A 24,020-nucleotide genomic window follows, 5' to 3' on the forward strand; every position below is an offset into this window, starting at 1 on the left:
TAGCGGGTGCAGGGGCACTGCCCCCCAAACTGTTCTTAATTATTATTTATTTTTTAAATGGTCACTTTTTCTTAACTTATAAACACCAAATCTCAGACAGAGGCTCGGTCCTTAAGTGGTTAATGCTGGGTTCACACTACTACACTACTTTCATCCTACTTTGCTCTGTGTTCAATGTTTCCCTATGAGAGCGTCTTGTAGCGTCCTACACAAGTCGGTCCGACTTTGAAAATGCTCCCTGTACTACTTTTGGTCCTACATTGATCCTACTTCAGGCCCATTGAATATCATTGAAGTCGGACCAAAGTAGTATCCTGTTCATGAAAGTAGGATGGATGTAGGACCAATGTAGCAGAGCAAAGTAGGATGAAAGTAGTGTAGTAGTGTGAACCCAGCCTTAGAGTGACCAGGCACCGGACACACAGCAGTCTATGGGAAGCTTCCCAGCTTGCAATTAGCTGATTGCAAGCTGAGAAGCTGATTTTCCCATGTTCAGGGCATGTTCGGGGGGGGGGGGTTAAAGCTCTGGGCCTGCAAACACTCCCACTCCCCACTCATTTGTCTTTTGCATGTGTCCTTTATTTTAATTGGCCGGGCCCGGAGGATGACTAGGCAGTTATTGTTTTGGCAGCATGGGTCACTTCCAGTGTTGTGGAGTCGGAGTGGAGTGTGGAGACACCAGGACCCTGTGTCAGGTGGGGAGCGGGTCATTGATTCAGCGGATGGGTGCGGAGCTGACAGTGCTGACCCTGAGTGCAGTGAACATGAGCCTGAAGGTGAGTGCAAAGATCAGAGGTTCTCTTTCTCTCCAGCTGAGAGAGAGTTCATACCTTCTGTCATTCTCTCTCAATGGGAAACCTGCATTTCATCAGAGGGGGGCGGGGTCACCTGCACATCACTGGGAAAGCCTGGGTTTCCCCTTGCGTCAGAGGGGGATGGAGTCACATGACTCCCGCAGCATCATTCCTGGGGTGTCTCCGGTGGAGACAGGATGCGCTGCACTGCAGACATCTCATCGTTGGATCCTGGACCTGGATGAAGAGGAGATCATCTCATTGCTGGAACCCGGAAAGGAGATCACCCATCGCAGGATACCGACAGCATTGGAGCGGAGACCAACAGTGGATTACCACCACTGGAATCTTTTTTTTTTTTTTTTTTTTTTTTTTATAAATGACTTTCCCAATGGTGTCTGTTTTTTTTTTTTTACAATTTATTACACTTTCTTTGTGAAATGGTAGGGGTACAATTCGTGTCCTGCAGAAGGACTATATTAAAGGGGTTGTAAAGGTAAATGTTTTTTCACCTTAATGCATCCTATGCATTAAGGTGAAAAAACATCCGATGGTGCCGCCCCCCCCCGAACCCCTGTTTTACTTACCTGACCCCTCGAAAGTCCTGCGCGCGTCCATGGAATCCACTTCGGTTCCCAGCCGGCTGTTGATTGGCTAGGCTGGACAGATTGATAGCAGCATAGCCATTGGCTGGCACTGCTGTCAATCACAGCAGATGACGCGGTGTGCCGGGGGGCGGGGCCGAGTGATGCAGTTGGCGGCTATGCCCGCCGCTGTATCACGGGAGCGTGCTCGCAAAAGCTTTCCACCATGCAAGATTGCTTGCATGAAGGTGGAAAGCTTTTGAGAGAGGGAGCCGAGACAGCCACTGAGGGACCCCAGAAGACCAGATTCAGGGACACTCTGTGCAAAACGAGCTGCACAGTGGAGGTAAGTATAACATGTTTGTTATTTAAAAAAAAATAAAAAATTTGCCTTTAGTAAGTTTTATCCTTTAACATCACATTCTATGTATTTAATGTATGCTAATGTATTGTATTTCTTTCATCATACCCTAATTACCGTGATTGTAATATGCTGTGATTGTCCCCTTTGTCCCCATGCATGCTGTAAGCTTTTAGTGCTCATTTTTTGGCCTACATGCATATTTGCCTTCACTAACCTCTCCAGCATGTTTTCCTGAGCCCATACACACCTAGGCTAGTCACTTAGCAATGTAGGCCCGGATTCACATACCTTGGCGCATAGTTATGCCGGCGTAGCGTATCGAATATACGCTACGCCGACGTAGCAAAGAGCGGCGAGCACAGTATTCACAAAGTACTTGCTCCCTAATCTACGCTGGGTTCCCTCGGCGTAACTCGTCGTAAGTGGGAGTGGGCATGAGCCATGCTAATGAGGCGTGACCCCATGTAAATGATGGGCCGAGCGCCATCAAGATACGAATAACAAACGGCACATGCGCCGTCCCATGGACGCTTCCCAGTGCGCATGCTCCGAATTTACGCCAAATCACTGCCTACGATTCGAACGTAACCTACGACTAGCCCTATTCACATACTACGTAAATAAGGTAAGAAATGACGGCTGTTGCATTGATGCTGCTGACTTACACCTGCTTTATGAGGCTTAACTTTACGCCGGACGTACGACTTACGTAAACCGCGTATATTAATCCCCCGGGCACAAGTACGTTCGTGAATCGGCGTATCTCACTCATTTGCATATTCGAATCATAAATCAATGGGAGCGCCCCTTGCGGCCAGCGTAAATATGCGCCCAGGATACGACGGCGTAGGAAACTTACGTCGGTCGGATGAAGTCTATTTTCAGGCGTATCTTACTTTCAGAGTCAGGCACATAGATACGACGGCGCATATGTGCACTTGCGCGGCATATCTCGAGATACGTCGGCGTAAGTGCTACGTGAATCCGGGCTGTATTTTGTCAGCTCCATTGTAGTACTTTACCCTCCCCACTAAAATGTGTACAAACGGTTTTGTTCTCATGAAGTTCAGGCAGAGTGGTAGAGGCTTTTTCTGGAGGGTCCAAACTCATCTAGAACCCCCTCCCCCCTAAAATGTCTCAATGTTTTTGTTGTTATTAAATTCAGGCAGAAAGAGAGAGGCTTTTTTTGGAGGGCCCAAATATATAAGGGGACAGCAAAACCAACAGACAGTGAAAAACGAGGGCCATCATCCGGAGATAATTCCTGAAGTCATCAGGATTATTCTCCTGGATTTCCCGCAGCAGAAGCATATGAGAGAATTGGTCCCGCTGGAGCCAATTCTTGGTCCATGAACTCCTCCTCACCCTGTTCATGGACTGAGCTCGGGTCAAAGTATTAACCCCAACACCAAGCCCAAGCACAGCATGAGCTCTATGACAAGAACATACTTCCAACATGGCTAGAAACTGGTCGGCTGGTCAGAACGCACTGAGGAACAGAAAGTCCTATGAAGAACGACCTTAAAAACAGAAACGAGCGGACAAGAGTGCACTGGGACTACACGCCCTGAAAGATAGATACATAACCACAAGCACCAACTGAACACCAGAAAACCATCTGTAAAGCACAGAGACTGAAACGCGCGAATCGTCTCTAACCAAACTTTTACTAACATGCGGTAACACAAAATCAGCAAGAGCAGCCCAAAGGGTGGTGCCGTTTGATTTGAACTTCCCATTTATAGTGCCATCATACATGTTGTACGTCACCGAGTTTTGGGCGGTCGGAATTTGGTCTGACAGTGTGTATGCAAGACAGCCTGAACGGAATTCCGACAGAAAATTCCATTGGATTTTATCCCATCGGAAATTCCGATTGTGTGTAAAGGACTTTAGATATTGGTTGTTAGCCATGTAGCCGATTTCTCTATATGGGGTTAATGCATGCAAGGTTGAAGTGATCAGGGAATTGGGATATACACCCGTGGGGTTACACCCTGGGGTGGGATAATGGTATGATGTTTTGTGGCAGAATGTTACACACAGCCTGATAAGCCTGACAAAGGGCAGTGATGCTCGTAACTGTACAGTAGCGTAAATGGATTGCATCGGAGTGCGTGTCCCGTCTTTTTTCCTTGACTAAATTTATATATATATTATTATTATTTCTTTTACTATCTAGTTATGTATCAATTGCTACGTGCCATGTCATGTTCTGATGATAATAAATATGTTTACATTTTTTCAAGTTGCTCGTCCTATGGAGCAATACACATGGCCACCAATCCCACCATAGATCTTCAGTTGAAATGTGTTATAAATTTTGCCATAAAGAATTTCGGCTTGAATCCTTGTCCTGTAGACCAATGAAAAACTCTCCATTTTCTGCAGGGTTTACACAAGAGAATACAGACATCTCCTGGCTTTTATATTTGCTATTGATGAGATAAACCGCAGTCCAGATATTCTGCCCAACATAACTCTGGGATATCATGTGTATGATTCTTGTGGACATGTGAATAAAGCTATAAAAGACGTTCTAAAGATATTGTCTGGACATACAAAGGAAGCTCCAAATTATTCCTGTATGGAGCGGGGTGCCCTGGCTGGTTTCATTGGAGATCTCAATTCTGACACCACTCTCCAAATGGCCCAGCTGCTGAATCTATATGGTTACACCCAGGTAAGAAAACCTGGATTTTCTATATTACATAAGGTTAGGGCAGCTAGTCATCTTTTGGTAAGGTGGGTCAAAAGGGTGCAAATAATCCTTATGGCAAAGCGTCATAAAATATAACATTGTTCTAAAAAAAGAAGGCAGTGCTGTGTAGGGATGGGCCAATGGCTCAGTCCAATCTTTGGCTTTTATGGCATTTGGTAAAATGCCTGAACTTTTGCCCATTCAGTCCCCTGATGATCATACCTTATATTAACAAAAGTATTGGGACACCTGCAGTTACATGCACATGAACTTTAATGGCATCCCAGTCTTGGTCCGTAGAGTTCAATATTGAGTTGGCCCACCCTTTGCAGATTTAACAGTTTCAACTCTTCTGGGAAGGCTGTCCACAAGGTTTAGGAGGGTGTCTATGGGAATGTTTGACCATTCTTCCAGAAGAACATTTGTGAGGTCAGGCACTGATGTTGGACAAGGAGGCCTGGCTCACAGTCTGAACTCTAATTCATCCCAAAGTTGTATTATTTTGGGTTGAGGTCAGGACTCTTTGTAGGCCAGTCAAGTTCCTCTACTCCAAACACACTCATACATGTCTTTATGGACCTTCTTTGTTCACTGGTGTGCTGTCATGTTGGTACAGGAAGGGGCCATCCCCAAACTGTTCCCACAAAGTTGGGAGCATGAAATTGTCCAAAATGTCTTGGTATGCTGACACCTTAGGAGCTCTCTTCACTGGAACTAAGGGGCCAACCCCACCCTATTATCCCCCCTCCACCGAATGATTTGGACCAGTGCACAAAGCAAGGTCCATAAAGACATGGATGAGTGTGTTTGGGGTGGAGAAACTTGACTGGTCTGCACAGAGTCCTGACCTCAACCTGAAAGAACACCTTTGGAATGAATTAAAGCTGAGACTTGAGCCAGGCCTCTCAAATGCACTTCCGGAAGAATTATCAAACATTTCCATAGACATGCTCCTAAGTCTTGTGGACAGCCTTCCCAGAAGAGTTGAAGCTGTTAAGGTTTTCTTCTGTCCATTTGGATATTAAGCGTTCCACAATAATTATACAGACGGTTTTCTTTCTTTCTAGATTAGTTATGGAGCCAGAGATACTTTGCTGAGTGATAGAAAGATGTATCCAAACTTTTTCCGGACAGTTCCGGATGATGAGATGCAATATGTGGCCATAGCAAAGTTACTGGAAAGGTTGAAGTGGAACTGGGTCGGGATCCTTACATCTGATGATGAATACGGAGAGAGGGAGATCCGACATCTCAGCAAACATTTATCTGATCATGGAATTTGTATTGAATTCAAGATTCTGGTGTCTAAAGAGAATTATAATAAAATTCCTCCAGAGCTGCGGAGCTCAACCACGGAAGTTCTTATTATTTGTGGCTCATATAGTCTGCTTTATTTCAAGTTTTTGGATAATAATGTCTCTTATTACACGGAGAAAACATTTATTATACCAGATTCTTGGTCAATAAGTGAAATATTTTTTCCTCTCAGTAACTGCAGCTTGGCGTTTACATTCCCCCCTCTCTACATAGAGGAAATGCTGGAATATTTTGATAATATTTATCCATCCAGCCGCCCAAATGACCCCCTGATGGAGGATATTCTCATAACTCAATGTCAATGCTTTTCAAAAAACCAAATGAAAAATTTCCTTCTTCCACACATACATAGACATCCAGTTAGGAACTGCGGTTTGAAGAATCTTCCACTTGATTTATATTTTCCTGATGAGAAAACATCCTATAACGTGTATATTGCGGTCTACATTTTCGCTCAAGCATTACATGACATGGATTTCTTATTTAAAATAAATAACAAAAAATCTGATATAAATCCACACACACTAAAGTATAAGGTGAGAGCGTCCAATGAAACTTTACTTGTATCTTTTTATACTTGGTCAGTTCAGTACTGGAACACAATGTGCCCAGACAAAGATTACACCCAGTTTAGGTTCATGTTCATTGCTGGTGAAAGGATTTTGACACCCTAGACAAATGTTTGTTTTGCCGCCCCCACCTTGGCTCCACCCCTGACTCTAACCCCTGTGGCCTGTCCATGTATACAGTGGAGGTACCAACCTGACATCACGCAGTGTATGTTAACATGCAAATAGAAACCGCATATCAACGCAGATAGGTTACTGCAGTGTGAAGAGAAGAGCTCCCAGGACTACAGATCCCAGCATGCCTGGGCTGCTATGACATTGTCAGTCATGGTCACCCCAGAATGGTGCTGGAAATGAATGGAAGGAAAGTTGTCATGTACTGTACAGGGAGGAGGAGGCTCACCTCGTCCCATTCCTCATCAGCCTGGTACAGCCCCACGTCCTCCTGCCCCACCCTGTCCTCCTTCCACCTATCTCTTCCAACACTGACCACTGCCACTGGGAACACCGAGCACAGCCAGGGAGACATCAGAAGACTGGCGACATGTGAAGGGCTCACCTCTGTCTACTTCCACACATCGCTGCCACCTGGTGGTGTGATAGGAGAAGGCGTGGAGAGTGCAGTGATAGTGAGGGAGTTCTATCACAAAACAGTGCAATGACCGAACATCCTGTACATTACAACGTCCTGAAAGCATCAGGTGCCATGGCTGTATGAGACAGACAGCCCGCTTTCACTGAGCTTGCACTCGGTGCGGGTTGCACCACACTGTTTACAGGTGGCACCCCTGACTGATTTGCGCTCTAGGCCGGTGCCTACACCAGTTTGAGACCCCTGCCCTAAACACTATACAGTCTGACCCAGATTCACAGAGTGGGGGCGCACATTACGCAGCTGTAGCGCAAACGCTGTACGCCACGCCGGCATAGCGCGGAGAGGCAAGCATTGCATTCAGCAAACTATTTCTCCCAACGCTGCGTCAGCGTAGCGTAGGTTTCAAGGGCGCAGGCCGACGTAGATGGAAGTGGGCGTGACCCCATGAAAATGATGGTCAGAGCGTGGTGCAGTGTTTTACGCCCGGCGTATCACGAACTGCGCATGCGCCGTGACGTGGACGCACGCACAGCACCCCTCTGCGCCTGCCCGCTTGTGTTCCCTGGTGCAGACGTACTTTTGTGACCTGTGCCAACATGTCAGATAGTGAGTTTGACAGGGAGAAGAGGAAGAAGAATTTCTCTGCGGTTGAGAGGGCGATCCTGACCTCTGACAATATCAAAATACGATACCTATCTCCATGGCGCACAGAGCGGGAGGACCAGCAAGGCCAGGAAGATGGAGATCCTTCAGAAGGTGACCCTGGAGATAAACAGCCTTTAGACCTGGAAGGAGGTCTAAAAAAAAATCAACGACATGCGTCGGCGTGTCAGGGAGAAGCTGGCCAAAATGAAAAGGCACCTCAGGGGCACGGGAGGTGGGTCAGCTATGACTGTCAAGTTGACAGCTGAAGAGGAGGTCATCACCAGCTGCCTGGAGCAGGAGCAGGTGGAGGGCCTGGAGGGATTTGACTCCAGCAAACAGGACTTGAGGAGAGGTAAGTGTGTTTCATCCCCCATCCGGTATGGAGCATGTGAGGGGGTGCAGGGGAACATGTGACAAGTGTGTGGGTCCACCAACATGTGAATGCTGTGTGTCATCCACAGATGTGCTGGAGGAAGCTGGGCCATCTTCTGCTGCTGGACGACCCACTCAGTGTGACCCCCTGGGAAGCCACGAAACAACGGTGAAGGGGAATGCCCACACATCTGCTCTTGAGGTTGTTGTGGAGGAGCAGGTGGACATCTGACAGGAGGAATGCCTGTACCTTGATGAGGATACCATCTTTGTTGGACCCTCCGAGACGGTAGACCTCCTGACGACCTCGACGCCCATCAGGGGAACCCCCCAGGGCTACCCCGTCCAGAGGAACCCCTTCAAGTGCTACCCTGGCCAGAGGAACCCCTTCAAGGGCTTCCCCGGCCGGAGGAACCCCCCCGAGGGCCACCCCATCCAGATGGACACAACCGTCTACATCTCCTAGATCTCTAGGGGTGTAGCCGGATCCATACAAGAAGGGCTGGAGAGGGAACAGGCATGCCAGACACGCCACATGGCAGAAATAGCCTGCAACCTCCACGTGTGGCTGACAGCCTATCCTCCTTTGTCGGGTCCTCGGCAAAGACCCAGGCTGAGTGCACGGTGGCTGTGCAGGGCACCGCAGCCGCAATGCAGCAGTGCCTCAACCAACAGGCTGACCATACCCTGGCCATCTCTGACTGCCTGCAGGAGGTGAATGCCAATTGCGTAGCCATGGCCACATGCCTCTGTGACCAGTCACAGACCTTGGATGCCATGCATCAACATATGGTAGCAGGGGGTCCCTCAACATATGGGGACCAGGGATCGGACGTGCAGGCCACCCAGGAACGGCACACCAGGGCTATTGGGGAGCTGCAGGCCACAGCAGCAGGGATTGTTGCGGAGGTGAGGAGCCTGGGCGTGATAGTGCAGGCCAACACTTCCGCCATCCAGTCCGAGGGTCGCCAGAACAGGCGCCTACAGCACCAGCACAATTCCAGGCAGAGGCAATTGCAGGCCGAGGCCAATGGCGTGCTGACACACATTGCCATTGCCTTGGAGGGGATGAAGGCAACATCTGCCATCAGCTCCAGGAGCGACAGCCCAGGGGAAGAACCTCCACATGATAAAACACCCCCCCACCCGAATCGTCGCCACGACAACTGAGGAGCAGAACCCTGGGCACCAGGCCTGGCCCACGAGAGGGCAAATTACTGTCCTGAGGACAACTATTGCAGCTCGGAGTCAGAGCTTTTTTTTTTTTTTTTGGTGACGTGCACAGGTGCATGTGCCGTGCACCTGTAAGGGCATGCCATGTCGGTCAATGGCATGATCCCAATTTTATTTATTTTTTACACGGATGTCACAGCGCCATCAGACTACTCACGGTCAGGAGTGCATGTAGCATGCGTCGGGCGCACACACGTTCGCGAATCGCCGTATTTCCCTCATTTGCATGTTTGAATGGCTAATCAATGGAAGCGGCACCATGCTCCCAGCCTAAATGTGCGCCCACTCTACGCCAACGTAAGCAAGATACGTCGGCGGGGTGTAGCCTGCTTTTAGGCGCATATCTGTTTGTGGGTCTGGATCACAGATACGACAGCGCACATTTGCACTTAAGTCGGCGTAACTTGTTATACGTCGGCGTAAGTGCTTTGTGAATCTGGGCCTCTATTTTCTGGCACATGATATTAGTGCAATGGTTTACCAAACATTTAGGGCATACACTTGTAATATATTACCCACTTATTTGGTAAAATATAAAAGATGAGGTTGCACTGAATAAATAGATAATCAGTATGTCAAGTCAAAAATATTACTGGCACCTCTAAAATGGTAACAAACTTTAGTACCTTCACTTTTCCATAGGTAATGCTTTTGGAACATGTTACATGACACATCAGTATTTAGGGTGTAAAATGTTTCAGCACATGTTCCCTCACCCCAAACCCCCCATACCAATGGGTAGAGGTTCCTCTCCCCCAAAACCGCAGACATATTAAAATCAGCTCCGCCCACACATCCATGTCATTCATTCACAAGAATCTATGAAGAATAAACTACAAGTCCTGTCTTCCATTGGGGCAGACAGAATTGAGTTATCAATGGACTGCGGTTGTGCCAATCAGTGCAATCATATAGTTACTTAGTAGAAAAGGTTGAATAAAGACAATAGTCCATCCAGTTCAACCTGTGTAGGTGTGTGTGTGTCAGTGTCTATATTTATTTCTCACATCCCTATATGTTGTGTTCTTTAAGGCCCCGTACTCACGACCAAACATGTCTGCTGAAACTGGTCCGCGGACCAGTTTCAGCGGACATGTTTGTTCGTGTGTAGGCAGTAACAGACAGGATTCCAGCAAACAATCGTCGGCCAGACCGTTTTCCAACGAACAACTGTTTCCTGGTCTTGCTTTAAAACAGTCTGCTGGAATCGTGTCCGTCAGACATGTTCGGTCGTCTGTACACAAAAGCAGCGTACAAAAACCCCGCGCATGCTCAGTCCAAATGAGGAGACGGGAGCGCTCGTTCAGGTAAAACTCGCGTTTGTTTGGGATATGGCACATTCGTCATTAGAAACCTTTTATTCTAGCAAGAGAACAATGTCTTAAAAAGGCGCACTAAACCACATTTTCTTGCCTCGTTTTATTAATTCTTCTCTTGCTAGAATAACCCCGTTCTCTTGCTGATGCAATTTCAATAGAGTTGTCCCATACTGAAATGTCACATTTCTTGCTTGTGATGTAATCCTTTAATAATGTTTTATATGCCAGACGTGTGTTTTGGTTGGTGGTCCTCCATAATTTATAGTAGTCATTTTTGTAAAGGAATGTGCATCTTTTTTTGTTTTTTGTTGTTTCTAGTTATGTCACCATTTAGTTATTTTTTTTTTAACATGTTTTTTTCTTTTTATTTATTTACTTTTTTTTTTTTGTGTTTCATTTGAGAATATTAAACCATGTTGGCACACCAAATGTCCCCCCCCCCCAAGGAGTGTGTCCTTTGTAAATGACCCATTGTATATTTATTAAAGGTTTGCTGCCTAATAATCCCCACAGTATAACTAACAAACAATAGACATGTTTTCAAATGAAAGCAAAAAGCCTTTTATTCAGGCAAATGTCATCACAAAAAATAAACAGAACGGCAGCACTAGAATAGATAGCAAACTATATGCAAACTTGCATTTCCAACATGGTGAAGGATAAACTTCCAAGCCTCAGGAGCCAAACCCAAAAATAGGAAGCAGCAGCACAGAAACAAAGGAACCCAAACTGTGGTAGTCCAAACAAGATGTCCTTTATGTGGAAGGAAATGGAAGGCAGAGAATCAACGTTTCCTCCTCTTTCCAGCCTTCCCTCCAGGCAGCCTTCCAGCGGATCTTACACGGGCTCTTGCAGGTGGGGTCGATGTGGCAGCAGGAGGATGGTGTTCCGCAAGCCGGGCCGGGTCACATAGCCCAGTCTCTGGGGTCAGCAGGCCCTTCTGCATCCACCAAAGGACCTGGTTCATCAGGGCCTTTGCCAGTCTTCTCTGGTCCTCCTCCCCTTCATTCAAATCATGTGCCAAGGAGGCACTGAAGGCCTCTGTGGGGTTGAGGGGGGCCCTCATGATGGCGCTTGCCTCCTGTATCATGCGGAGGCTTGCCTCCTCCACAGGCCTCAACTGCCTCCTTCGGCCTGATGGCCTCACCTGGGGGGGAGAAGACTGGCTGGTGGTGGTTCTCCTGGCCGGGGGGACCTGCTGCAGGCCACTGGGCCCAGCCTCCTCCTGGCTGCCACTGACCCCGGCCTCCTCCTGGCTGCCACTGACCCCGGCCTCCTCCTGGCTGACAGACACCTGAGGATCTGCCACCTCCTGGCTGATCTCTTCTTCCTGTGTGCAAAAAAAAGGACATTTTTTACAATTTCGCTAAATAAAACCACACTCATTTTCATGTTTTTCGTTTACTATTTTCTGTTCATTATTACTTGAATACACTCTACTTCTGACCCCTGCAGTTGTCATCCCTGACACCTATTTGTCTGTACACCTTTTTTTTGGCTTTTTCCCAGCTTGGCTTTGCTTTTACAATATCAAATCATTAATCCATCAAGAATTATTTACGCCAGAAATATAGAGGAAACTACTATACCTCCTCATCGAAGGGTGGCAGATCTGCATCTCTGTCAGCCAGGCCCTCTTCCTCCGACTCTGCAGGGCTGTGGTCATCTGGGTAAGGTCCGCTGGAAGGTAGCATGGAGGAAAGGTTGGAAGAAAGACTCAACATCGTTTTCCTGCCTTCCATTTCGTCCCGCAAAAAAGCCATCTGTTTATAATACCACAGTTTGGGTTCCTTTGCTTGTGTTGCTGCTGCTCCTGATTTTTTGCTTTTATTAGCTTTGTATGCTCTCCTGTATGTGCTTCTGAGGTTGGCAAGTTTATCCTTCACCATGTTGGCAGTGCATCCTGGCACCCATGTTTGCATATAGTTTGCTAGCTCTTCTAGTGCTGCCGCTCGTACATCTTTATTGCAATATAATGCGTGTTTTGAATTCCACAGGATGGGCGTGTCCTGATATTTTTGAAGTAAGGCCTCTATAGCTTCCTTGGTTTGTAGTTGGTCCATTTCACTTTTTGAAAAATGATATTTCTTTTGGAGTCTAGATTCGCAAAACATTAACCAAAGAAAAATAAATATTCAAAAGGATCAGCGTTGACCTTGATATAATATGTGTCTTGAAATTTATTACCTATATCTAATTACAAACACAGTCTCTCTTGTTTAAACAATGATTGGCAGCTCGGCCGCATTGGTTGTACCAAACATTGATTTGCTAGATGCAGAGCCATTGTTAACATTGCAGTAAATATTTTTAAGATCGAAAAATAAACAATGCTTACAAATGACAGTATTCATCTAGGCACTCTTTCATGTGTAAATCTCATGCCCCTGACAATGGATGACATAAAAGACACTTCCTAATGACCTCTGTACAACCAACACTTGAACAATACTTTGCCTGATCTGAATACACCATTCCAAAAATTGTCAATGAGGTACAGCATTGTTCACATCTCTATTTTGTGAGGTGTCCAAAAGCATTTGGATACCAAAATAACATTGTGGTACCCCATAGACATAATAGCTTAAAAAGGGTGCAACCAACAGCCCAAACCCCCATCCCATGTGTCTACATTTTCAAGGCCTCTGCTGATCACATTTTTAATTTCCTTACCTTCCTGTCTCTCGCTCCTCGTTTCTCACGCTCGCCTAATTACCGCGTAAGATGCGTAATCACGGCGTGCACCTTTTAAACACTCCGCGTATTTATTAAACCCCGCCCTCGTCACCTTTGCGAGGCCCCTAATCAATGAGTTTAGGAAATATGGCGTTAACGGTGTATGTTCTGGATGCGCTCGAAGATTCTCCGCGTAACCGACGTAAACACGTTGTTTGCATTCTCTACACTCCGCGTATGTATTAAACGCCGCCCTCTTCTCCGCCCATGGCGTAAGAATTCATCTTTTCCACGCCCATAATCTCTGTGGGAAAGGAAAGATGGCGATGTCACACGAGCGGGCACGATGCTCTCATGCCACAAGTGAAGGGACAGAGGCAGGGACGTCCCGATCAAGGCAAAGAAGATATAAAGCCACTAATATGCGGTTCCAGGAAATGGTGGAGTTAGTTTACATCATGCGAAAGAAGGACTATGATGGTGAATTAGGCCCATACAAGACCCCTAACCGCCGAAAGGCACATATTATGGACAAGGTGGCGAGGAGAATGCAGAGGATGTTTGGGATCACCAGGTCCAAGGAACAGCTGAGGAAACGCTGGTCAGACTTAAAATTGAGGGAGCCACATCAGATGAAGAAAATACTTAAAATTCTGCGTAAAAGTAAGTAAATATATATTGGGGTTGGGGGGGGGTGATTGTCTGCAATAATGTGTTGCCATGTATATTTCACCATCTGCCTCCTTGGCCTGCTTGTAATTTTAAAGACATGTTGTCATTTATTTTTTAAGACATAAATACCTACATATTTACAAATAGTGTTCTTAGTAAACCACGTAACATCACATAGTTTCTCAGAAAGGCTCGGTTATTCCAGGAACAACACACCTGGACATGGCTCACTGGCCAAAAACTTTGTTGGTAAACATTGTGTAAAAGCTAGTTCTAAAAAAATAAAATAGGAGAATGGGAAAGGCAAACAGGATTCATTCTAAAAACAGTGGTAAGAAAGCAGATGTTTTCACATCTGCAATGCAGAGCACCTGTGTCTCCCCAAATCAAAAATAGGTTTTGGTAGGGTCTCCCAGAAATACTGTTTAGGGGGGACATCCATGTGTGTCACTTTGCTAAAAAGGGGCAGGATCAGAGCTTGCCATAGAAGTAATTGCAAAATGTAGGTTTGGTGAAAGATAAAAGTAACTAAATGAAAGCCTCTTCTAAGCAATGTGTGCGATTTCTGCTCTCCAATATCTGTGTGCTGATGAGTCTACATTTTTTTTGGTTTATTTCAGGGGAAAGAAGTCGCCAGCATTTGGAGGAGGCAGAGAGGGCCAGACAAGGCCAAAATCTGCCATCTCAACATGTGGAGGAGGAGGAGGATGTGGAAGGAGAAGAGGATGTGGAAGGAGAAGAGGATGTGGAAGGAGAAGAGGATGTGGATAGAGAAGAGGATGTGGAAGGAGAAGAGGATGTGGAAGGAGAAGAGGATGTGGAAGGAGAAGAGGATGTGGAAGGAGAAGAGGATGTGGAAGGAGGAAGGAAGAGAGGAGGAAGAAGTAATTTTGGACTTAGAATTTATAGCAGATGAAGGGCAAGTGGCGGAAGAACAATTTGGCGAATTGAAAGAAGGTGGATTGATGGATGAAGGAGGAGTCGAAGATGATGGGGAAGTGGTGGAAGAAGGAGGAGTGATAGAAGATGATGGGGAGGTGGTGGAAGAAGGAGGAGTGATAGAAGATGTCGAAGAGGTGGAAAGGAGAAGCCCATCAGGTCAGTGTCACCCTAGCTTGATTAAAAAAAACATATGTAGATAGGCCTCATCGAAAAATAATTTTGTAAATGCCCATTTTTTTTTTTTTTTTAGGGGAGGAGGATGGTGTGCCAATATTTTCACGTGCAAGTGCTGCTATAATTATTCAGCAGGTAATGGAGTGCAGCACTGAAATGCACAATATGCGTGAAAGGATGGTTGTCATGGAAGAGAATTTAACAAATGTCCTTTTGGAATGCTGCACGGAAATGGACAATATGCGGCAAAGAATGATGGTCATCGAATCTAATTTTAAAAATATTATTGACATGATGGGCCGTGTCAAAGACTGAAACACCCCCCGCCCATCCCCCGCCCCCACAAACATTTTTACTGTTTTAATAATGAATACGCCAAAATTTGAAGATACACACACAGTGTGCCAACATGTGCTATCTGCCATCACAGAAGATCTAGTGTCTGTGCTTTGTGGGTCCAAACCCCTCCTCCATCCTCAAGTAGTTGAGAGGAAGGGTTTGCTCCCACAAAACACAGACATTGATCACCCATGATGTCAGATAGCACATGTGGCCATTTGTCTGTTGAACCAATGACATTTGGCGAGTTTGCACTGAATGTGTGTATCTTCAAATTTTGGCGTGTTCCAGTGTGAAAGCACACCATGACTGACTGCTGTTGTGAGTTTTTATTTTTTGATAATTGTATTTTTTTACTTTTTGACCATGTTGAACATTTTTGGATACTATAAAGTTTAGACCATAAAGAATAAACACCGAAAAAAAAAGAAATAGATATATATATAGAATTATAAATCTCTCTAATCACTGAATTTAGTGAAGTCGAGATTTGACTCCTACATCTCAACAACAAATTTTCTTATTGAAAAACACACCAAAAAAAAAAAAAAAATGTTAACAAAATATTGGTTTTTGTGCATAAAAAATATGCAGAAAAAAAAAAAAAATAAGGCGGTAAACACCCCACCAATAATATTCTATATATATATATATATATATATATATGTAAACAATAAATCGAACTATATTTGAAAAACAAAAATGTGAACTTGTTAAAAAATGTATAATCTGCATAATATTTTTGGTTGAATTACCTGAAAAAAATTAAAAAAAAAAAAAAAAAGTTTTGTAGACTCCTAAGTACAAAAGCAGGGAGTAATGAAAAAAATATAAACTAATTTTTGGGGTCATGAACAAGCAAAAATTAAAAAAATTGACCTCAAAATTGACAAATGGAGTTGCTTCTTATTTCTAGACTCAATACCCTGTTTGTAGATGAGTGAATACTGTGCTAAATGTGGTTATTTACTAAAAGTGGAGAAATCAATTATGCATTAAAATTGAAGAAGTTAGTTAGAGAACCAGGAAGACAGATAAAAAGAGAAAAAGCATTAATGACAAACAACTGTATAAAGTCCAATGGTCTAATTATTTATTATTTGAGAGAATATTCCTTTCTTTGGGGGCCAAATTAGAAAGAAATATGATCTGGCATAGCAATGGCCCCCCGACCCATGAAGTACTCAACATATTTGTCGCGTACCTCACGAGCTGATTGGGGGGCCAAGCCAGCGCGACCAGTGTCCAGCCCGGGAAGGGGATCTGAGGGTAGTCCTGCCTCAGAACCGATGTCGGGTAGGTACGTCTGGGAGTGCCTGCGTAAAAAGTTGTGCAAAATGCAGCAGGCAAATACAACGGTGTCCAATTTATATTCTGCCAGATGTATCGATGTCCTGAACAGGCGGAACCGGTTGGTGAGTATCCCAAAGGCATTCTCGACTACCCTCCGAGCCCTGGCCAACCGAAAATTAAACACACTCCTCTCTGAGGTGAGGGTCCTCTGGGGAAAAGGCCGCATGAGGTGAGGACCAAGCCCGAAAGCCTCGTCCGCTAGGAACACAAACGGAAGTCCTTCCACATTATCTTCATCTGGTGGCAATGCCAGACCACCAGCTTGGAGACGATCATAGAAATCAGTCCGTGCGAACACTCCCCCATCAGACATCCGGCCATTCTTCCCCACGTCCACATATAGAAACTCATACTGTGCCGACACCACCGCCATCAACACGATACTATGATAACCCTTGTAATTATAATAGTAGGACCCCGAGTGGGGTGGGGGCACAATGCGGACGTGTTTCCCATCTATTGCTCCACCGCAGTTTGGAAAATCCCACCGCTGGGCAAATTGGGAAGCCACAGACTGCCATTCCTGTGGTGTGGAGGGTAGCTGTGGGGACAAACAAAAAAAGAGATTTAGTACTTTGGAATAAAAACATCCTACAAGCATCCTTGTGACACTTCAAAGTATTAAAATTGCATTTGAAAAATGTGCATGGAGAACTTGGTAAATGAAATATATAGGGCCACTTCATTAAGAGACTCCACAGCCCTCTGATGGGGACAATAAAAGTTTGAAGGGGGGGGGGGGGACACAAAAACCAAAAAGTCCTGTTTTAAAAAATGGCAAGGTGGGTTTGTCACTAGGATAGCATGCTGGACAGGTTAATATTGGGTAAGGGACAAATATGCAGGTAGGCCAAGAAAAAAACATGTAAAGCTTATATCAACATGCATAGGGAGAAAAGGGAACGTTAGTTAAACACACAGCATATCTGGGAAATTAAAAATAAAGTTAGTTGGCAACATTATTACAGCCAGGAAACTTACCTTAATATACTCCTCATGCAGAACTTTAATGATGGCAGCACACGTGTCCGGTATGATGACCCCAAGCGCCTGCGGAGAGATGCCTGTTGAGAACTTGAGGTCCTGCAGGCTCCTCCCAGTCGCCAGGTACCGCAACGTGGCAATAAGCCTCTGCTCGGCCGTGATGGCTTGGCGCATCACAGTGTCCTGCCTCGTGATATAGGGGGACAGAAGTTCCAGCAGACTGTTGAATACGGGGTCCGTCATGCGGAGAAAATTCCTAAAGTCATTAGGATTATTCTCCTGGAGTTCCCTAAGCAGAGGCATATGTGAGAACTGGTCACGCTGGCGCAACCAATTCTTGGTCCAGAAACGCCTCCGCCCCCTGTTTCTGGCCAAAGTACTGGAATAATGAACATATCCAGCAGCCATCCCATAAACAGCACCAACTCGTGAAAATTGACGCTGCTGCTCCATCATGGCTTCAAACCGGCCGGCTGGTCAGTCAAGAACACACTGAAACAGAAAGCACTCGCAAATCCAGCACTACCTGCGACAAACGCGTGACAAACAGATACGAGCGCACAGGATGCAACTGCTAAAGCAGAAACAACCTGCTAGCCTATAGCCGAATGACAACTACGTTACCGCAAGCACACGCACTGAACCCGTGAATACACGCTGTCAAAGCCTGGAGACCGAGAAGCGCGAATCAGCTCTAACCAAACCTTCACTAACACGAGCAAACCCGTAACTAGCAAAAGAGGAACAGAGGGCGGCGCCATTAAGTTTGGTCTTCCCCTTTATAGTGACGTCGTACGTAGTTTACGTGCACGCGTTCCGGTACGACGGTAATTTGGTCCGCTGGTGTGTACAAGCCAGCGGAACCAAACAAAAATCAGCCTTGTACGCCGGAAACTGTCGGGCAGACAGTTTCCAGCGCACAGATCCGGTCGTGAGTACAAGGCCTTAGATGCACATCCAAAAGTCTTTTTAAAATCTCCATACTCCGTGATGACAGCAACAATTGTGGAAGAAAGTTCCACATCCTTATTGCCCTGACTGTGAAAAACCCCCTGTGCAGTTTAAGTTTAAACCTCTTCTTCACCAACCTCATTGTGTGGCCCTGTGTCCTCTATCACTCCTTGAGACTGAAGAGTTTCTCTCCTATGCTGGGATCACCATTGAGGTATTTGTAAATCGATATCATATCTCCTCTCAAGCGTCTCTTCTCCAGCGAGAATAAATTTAGTGCTTGCAGGCAGTGGCGTAGCGTGGGGGGTAGGGGGGCCGTGGCCCCGGGCGTGATATTTAGGGGGCCGCAATTTCAAGCCAGTGTGTGTCACACTGGCTGTGTCCTCCTAAAATTTATTCTCTGTGTCCCCGGCCGAATCTCCGGCCGCCATCTTTCAATCTCTGGCGCCCTGTGATTGGGCCATGGGGGTCATGTGCAGCGTGGGGCTGGCCTGTCCATGATCCTGAACTACCGCCTCTGCACATGACCTCCTAACGCCCAATCACAGTGTGCCGGACACTGAACAAACATGGCGGCCGCTTCCTCCTATCCTCTGGACTCCAATGTCATGATGCAGGACAAGCATCAGGTGAGGAGTAGGGATGAGCCAAACACCCCCCATTCGGTTCGCACCAGAACCTTCGAACGGACCAAACGTTCGCGCGAACATTTAGAACCCCATTGACGTCTATGGGACTCGAACAATCAAATTAAAAAGTGCTCATTTTAAAGCCTAATATGCAAGTTATTGTCGTAAAACGGGTTTGGGGACCCGGGTCTTGCCCCAGGGAACATGTATCAATGGAAAAAAAAGTTTTAAAAACGGTTGTTTTTTTCTGGAGCAGCGATTTTAATGATGCTTAAAGTAAAAAAAAAAATGAAAAATTCCTTTAAATATCGTACCTGCTGGGTGTCTATAGTTTGCCTGTGAGGTGGCACGTGTTTAGAACTGTCCCTGCACAAAATGAGATTACTATAAGAAAAAAAGTCATTTAAGACTGCTTGCGGCTTTAATGTAGTGTTTGGTCCCTGCAATATGGATGAAAATCACTGAGAAAAATAGCAAGGGTTTCCCCGCCCCCCTCCCCCCAGGTCATTACAAGCCCCTTTGGCCCTATATACTTTGAACAGCAGTATACAGGAAGTGCAAACAAGATAGGGACTGTAGGTTTGTTGTTAAGTAGAATCTGTGTGTAATTTTGAACTGGTACTTTTTTAAAGTGTAGCTCCAGCCATAAAATCTATTTTTAAGCTTTTTGGAAAACATAGAGAAGGGTTATCACCCCTGTAACATTTGTTTTGCTGTCTGTGTGCATCTGTTCAGAAGATTGCACCTCACTTTCTGTCCCAATGACAAATTAATATTATTTTCTTTTTTTGTGAAACAAGGATTGGTGATAAAGCATCAGTGGACAGGAGACACTTCTTACAGAAAATAATTTCCCTTCCTAGGGGTAGATTTCCTCTCACTTCCTGTTTTCTCCTTCCGTTTAAAAGTAGGGGCCTGCCGTATATACTCTACATAAATTTGGGCCCTAGGTGTTGGTGTTGCCACAACACTGTAAGCCCTCACAGTTAGTCTTGGTGGGCGCTGGAACGCCCTGCTGTGTGAACTATTATATCAATAATTGTAATTACATGCCATTGTTGAACAGTGGTAGAAAAATTGGGCCTTTGGTGCTGGCGCTGGTACCACAACACTGTAAGTCCTCACAGTTACTCTTGGTGGGCTCAGGAATGAGCCCTGCTGTGAAATATTAGATCAAGAATTGTAATTACATTCCCCTGTCGAACAGGGGCATAAAAATTGGGGCTTTGTTGGTGGTGGTGGTGGTGCTGGTGCCACAACACTGCAACCCCTCAGATACTCTAGTTGGAGTGCAGGAATCTTGCCCCTAGGTATTCCCGCACCATGTAAAACAGACGCTGGCGATGGTTGCTGGAACCGGTCATACCTTGGGGCTGCGGACTAAAAAATTGTCTGAATGCATCGGTCAGACGGCCACCTTCTCCACCGCTCCTTCTGTGACTCACCGAAGCCTCAGCAACACGTTATCATGGACCAGGATTTTGTAACCCCCCCAGTCTCTGCGAACGCATTGCACAGACCTTTCTGCAAGACCTCCCGAAGATGTTTCATCTTATGCTCCCTCTGAGTTGGCAAGATAAGGTCTGCAACCTTATTCTTGTAACGTGGATCAAGGAGAGTTGCCAGCCATTAATGATCCCTCTCCTTGATAGCACAAATACGAGGATCCTTCCGCAGGCTTTGCAGGATCAGGGAGTGAAGGTTTGCTGAGGCATTCGGTGCAGAATCCTCTGGGTCACTGAGGACGAAATGATCTGCAGCCACCTCATCCCAGCCACATACAAGTCCATGGGTTTCTTGGAACTGTAATTGATCCCTTGAAGACTGCTGCTGATGCTGAGTGCTAGGCTCCACCTCCATGCTGACCCAATCCTCTTCCTCCTCCTCCTCTTCCTGTGTTATAGGTGGGAAAGCAGGAACACTGTCTGGATAAAGGGGGCCTTAAGAGGTAAGGAAGTCCTCCTCTTCTTCCCTCTGTTCTGCATCAAGGGCCCTGTCCATTATTCCATGCAGTGTGTGCTCCAACATGTGAATAAGAGGGACAGTCTCACTGATGCATGCACTGTCACTGCCCACCATCCTCGTGGCCTCCTCAAATGGTGACAGGACAGTGCATGCATCCCTGATCATGGCCCACTGGCATGGGGAAAAAAAACAAGCTCCCCTGACCCAGTTCTGCTGCCATATTGGCACAGATACTCATTGATGGCCCTCTGCTGCGTGTGCAGCCGCTGCAGCATGGCCAACACAGAGTTCCACCTGGTGGGCATGTCACAGATTAGGCGGTTCTTGGGCAGGTTGTATTCCATTTGGAGGTCTGCCAGCCGAGCTCTGGTATTATATGACCGTTGTAAATGCACACAGACTTTTCTGGCCTGCTTCAGGACATCCTGTAAGCCCGGGTACCTGCCCAAGAACCGCTGCACCACCAGCAAAACAGGGCACATGGGTCAGTTGTCCCTGTCGCAGGGCGGAGAGGAGGTTGGTGCCAATGTCGCAAACCACCATTCCTGGCTTAAGCTGGCGTGGCGTCAACCACCTCTGAGCCTGCCCCTGCAGAGCTGACAGAACCTCTGGCCCAGTGTGGCTCCTGTCCCCCAAGCACACCAGCTCAAGCACCGTATGGCATCTCTTTGCCTGTGTACCTGCGTAGCTCCTTGAACGCCTACAGAGCACCGCTGGTTCTGAGGACACATCAGCACAGGAAGAGGCCACAGAGGAAGAAGAAGAGGAGGGGGTGGAGGAGAGAGGTGTGTCACAATCAGTAGTAGCATTTTGGAGGCGTGGTGGCGGAACAACCTACAAAACTACTGTAACTACTTTTAATGCTGGGTGGTATCCTTGGACGCACTCTGAGTGGAACACATTTAGACCCACAGCAGGTGGCAGACATACTCAGTAGTCAGCAGGTTATTTCCCTTTGCGCTGTGAGGTTATTTTTAGATTTTAACAGTTATTATATTTAAATTTAGTTCTTTGCAAGCGCCACTACACCCACCCCTTATTTTATCTGATGGCTGGGAGAGAATTTATTTTGGCGCTGAAGCAGCTGGGGCAGGGAAATTTGCCTGGTACAATCTGCCATCGGTGTACTGATAGTAGATTGCCCCCATGTACTAGGCTGTGACACACCTAACTCTTCACCTTCAGTCCTATTAGTGCAGGCTTCAGAGAGGACTGAGGGTATAGTGGGGTTGGAGATCCCAGCTGATGAGGGGCAAGGGGAGGTCCGCTTTGTTCTTTGGTGTGGGTCTTTGAGGTACGCTTGCCAACGACATATGTCTGATCAAGCATGTGGTGCCCAAGCGGGTGATGTTTTGGCCACGCGAGATACGCTTGAGACATATGTTGTAAATAGCAGCAGTGCGATCTGATGCACTCGTCTCAAAAAAGGCCCACACCAAAGAACTTTTGGAATAACGCTGAGACACAGCAGCACCCTGCACATGCGTAGCTCTGCGTTGTGATGCAGTCGGTGTGCTGCCCTTAAGCAGGCCCCTGGAGGGCATCCTGCCGCGTTGGAGATGTGCCTGTGCCTCTTCCTCTCTCCTATCAGGCACCCATGTAGAGTCAGTGACCTCATCATCCCCTTCCTCCTCATCACTGTACAAAACCTGCAGTATGCTGCAGCTGGGGGGAACATGACTGCCAGATTGCTGTCCTTCATGGGCACCCCCTTTCTCTGGGCTCACGTTACTGCCTTACTCTAGCTGTGTACCATCATTGGAGCCTTCAAAACGCTCCGTATCATCATGCAGCATGTACCCAACAGTTCAAACAGTTCGGGGGACTCATCAGGAGGACATGGTGGGGCTAGGGAAGGAGTGACTGATGCCATTGAGCAGAGGAAAGAGGGCGCCTTGGCAGCTGCTTTGCCAGACAAAGTACCCTGAGCCTGGGTGAGAGAGGATGAGGAGGATGAGGACAGCTTGGTCATCCACTCTACCAAGTCTTCGGCATGTTGCGGCTCAACAAGGCCAGCTGCCGAAAACAAGAACGAGCGTGTCCAACGGCCACGTGCTGATGAGGATGCACCGTGTCCACGACCAGCGCTGTTGCCTCTAGACGCAGAGCCTGCTTGCCCTCGTGACTCTCTGCTTCTCCTTGTTGTCCTTCCAGACATACTAATGGCCTGCAGAGGACAAAGGCAGTACACACACCTCGTATCTTTAGGTGCAAACTGCAGAGGACACGGGTAGTACACACCACGTAGCTTTAGGTGCAAACTACAGAGGTCAAAGTCAGTACACACACTACGTAGCTTTATGGTGCACACTGCAGAGGACACAGGCAGTACACACTACGTAGCTTTAGGTGCAAACTGCAGAGGACACGGGCAGTACACACCAAGTAGCTTTAGCAGCAAACTACAGAGGACAAAGGCAGTACACACACCACTTAGCTCTGTGGTGCACACTGCAGAGGACACAACAGTACACACTACGTAGCTTTAGATGCAAACTGCAGAGGACACGGGTAATACACACCAAGTAGCTTTAGGTGCAAACTACAGAGGACAAAAAGAGTACACACACCAAGTAGCTTTAGGTGCAAACTGCAGAGGACTCGGGCAGTACACACCAAGTAGCTTTAGGTGCAAACTGCAGAGGTCACGGGCAGTACACACCACGTAGCTTTAGGTGCAAACTGCAGAGGACAAAGGCAGTACGCACACTACGTAGCTTTAGGTGCAAACTGCAGAGGACACATGCAGTACACACCACGTAGCTTTAGGTGCAAACTGCAGAGGACACGGGCAGTACACACCACATAGCTTTAGACCCCATTCACATCTAGGCGTTTTTAC

General features: G+C 46.6%; 1 protein-coding gene across 1 annotated transcript in view; it reads left to right on the top strand.

Annotated features, from left to right (window-relative positions):
- The first annotated feature begins 632 nt into the window (after nt 1-632).
- LOC120930462 (vomeronasal type-2 receptor 26-like) overlaps nt 633-24,020 on the top strand; it is a 49,461-nt gene continuing 26,073 nt past the window's right edge. Inside the window, exons 1-2 of the mRNA XM_040341857.1 lie at nt 633-776; nt 4,105-4,425. Of these exons, the coding sequence (XP_040197791.1) occupies nt 633-776; nt 4,105-4,425 (465 nt within the window). The remainder of the gene's footprint in view (nt 777-4,104; nt 4,426-24,020) is intronic.

This window comes from Rana temporaria, chromosome 1 (assembly GCF_905171775.1).
Source record: "Rana temporaria chromosome 1, aRanTem1.1, whole genome shotgun sequence".
NCBI lineage: Eukaryota > Metazoa > Chordata > Amphibia > Anura > Ranidae > Rana > Rana temporaria.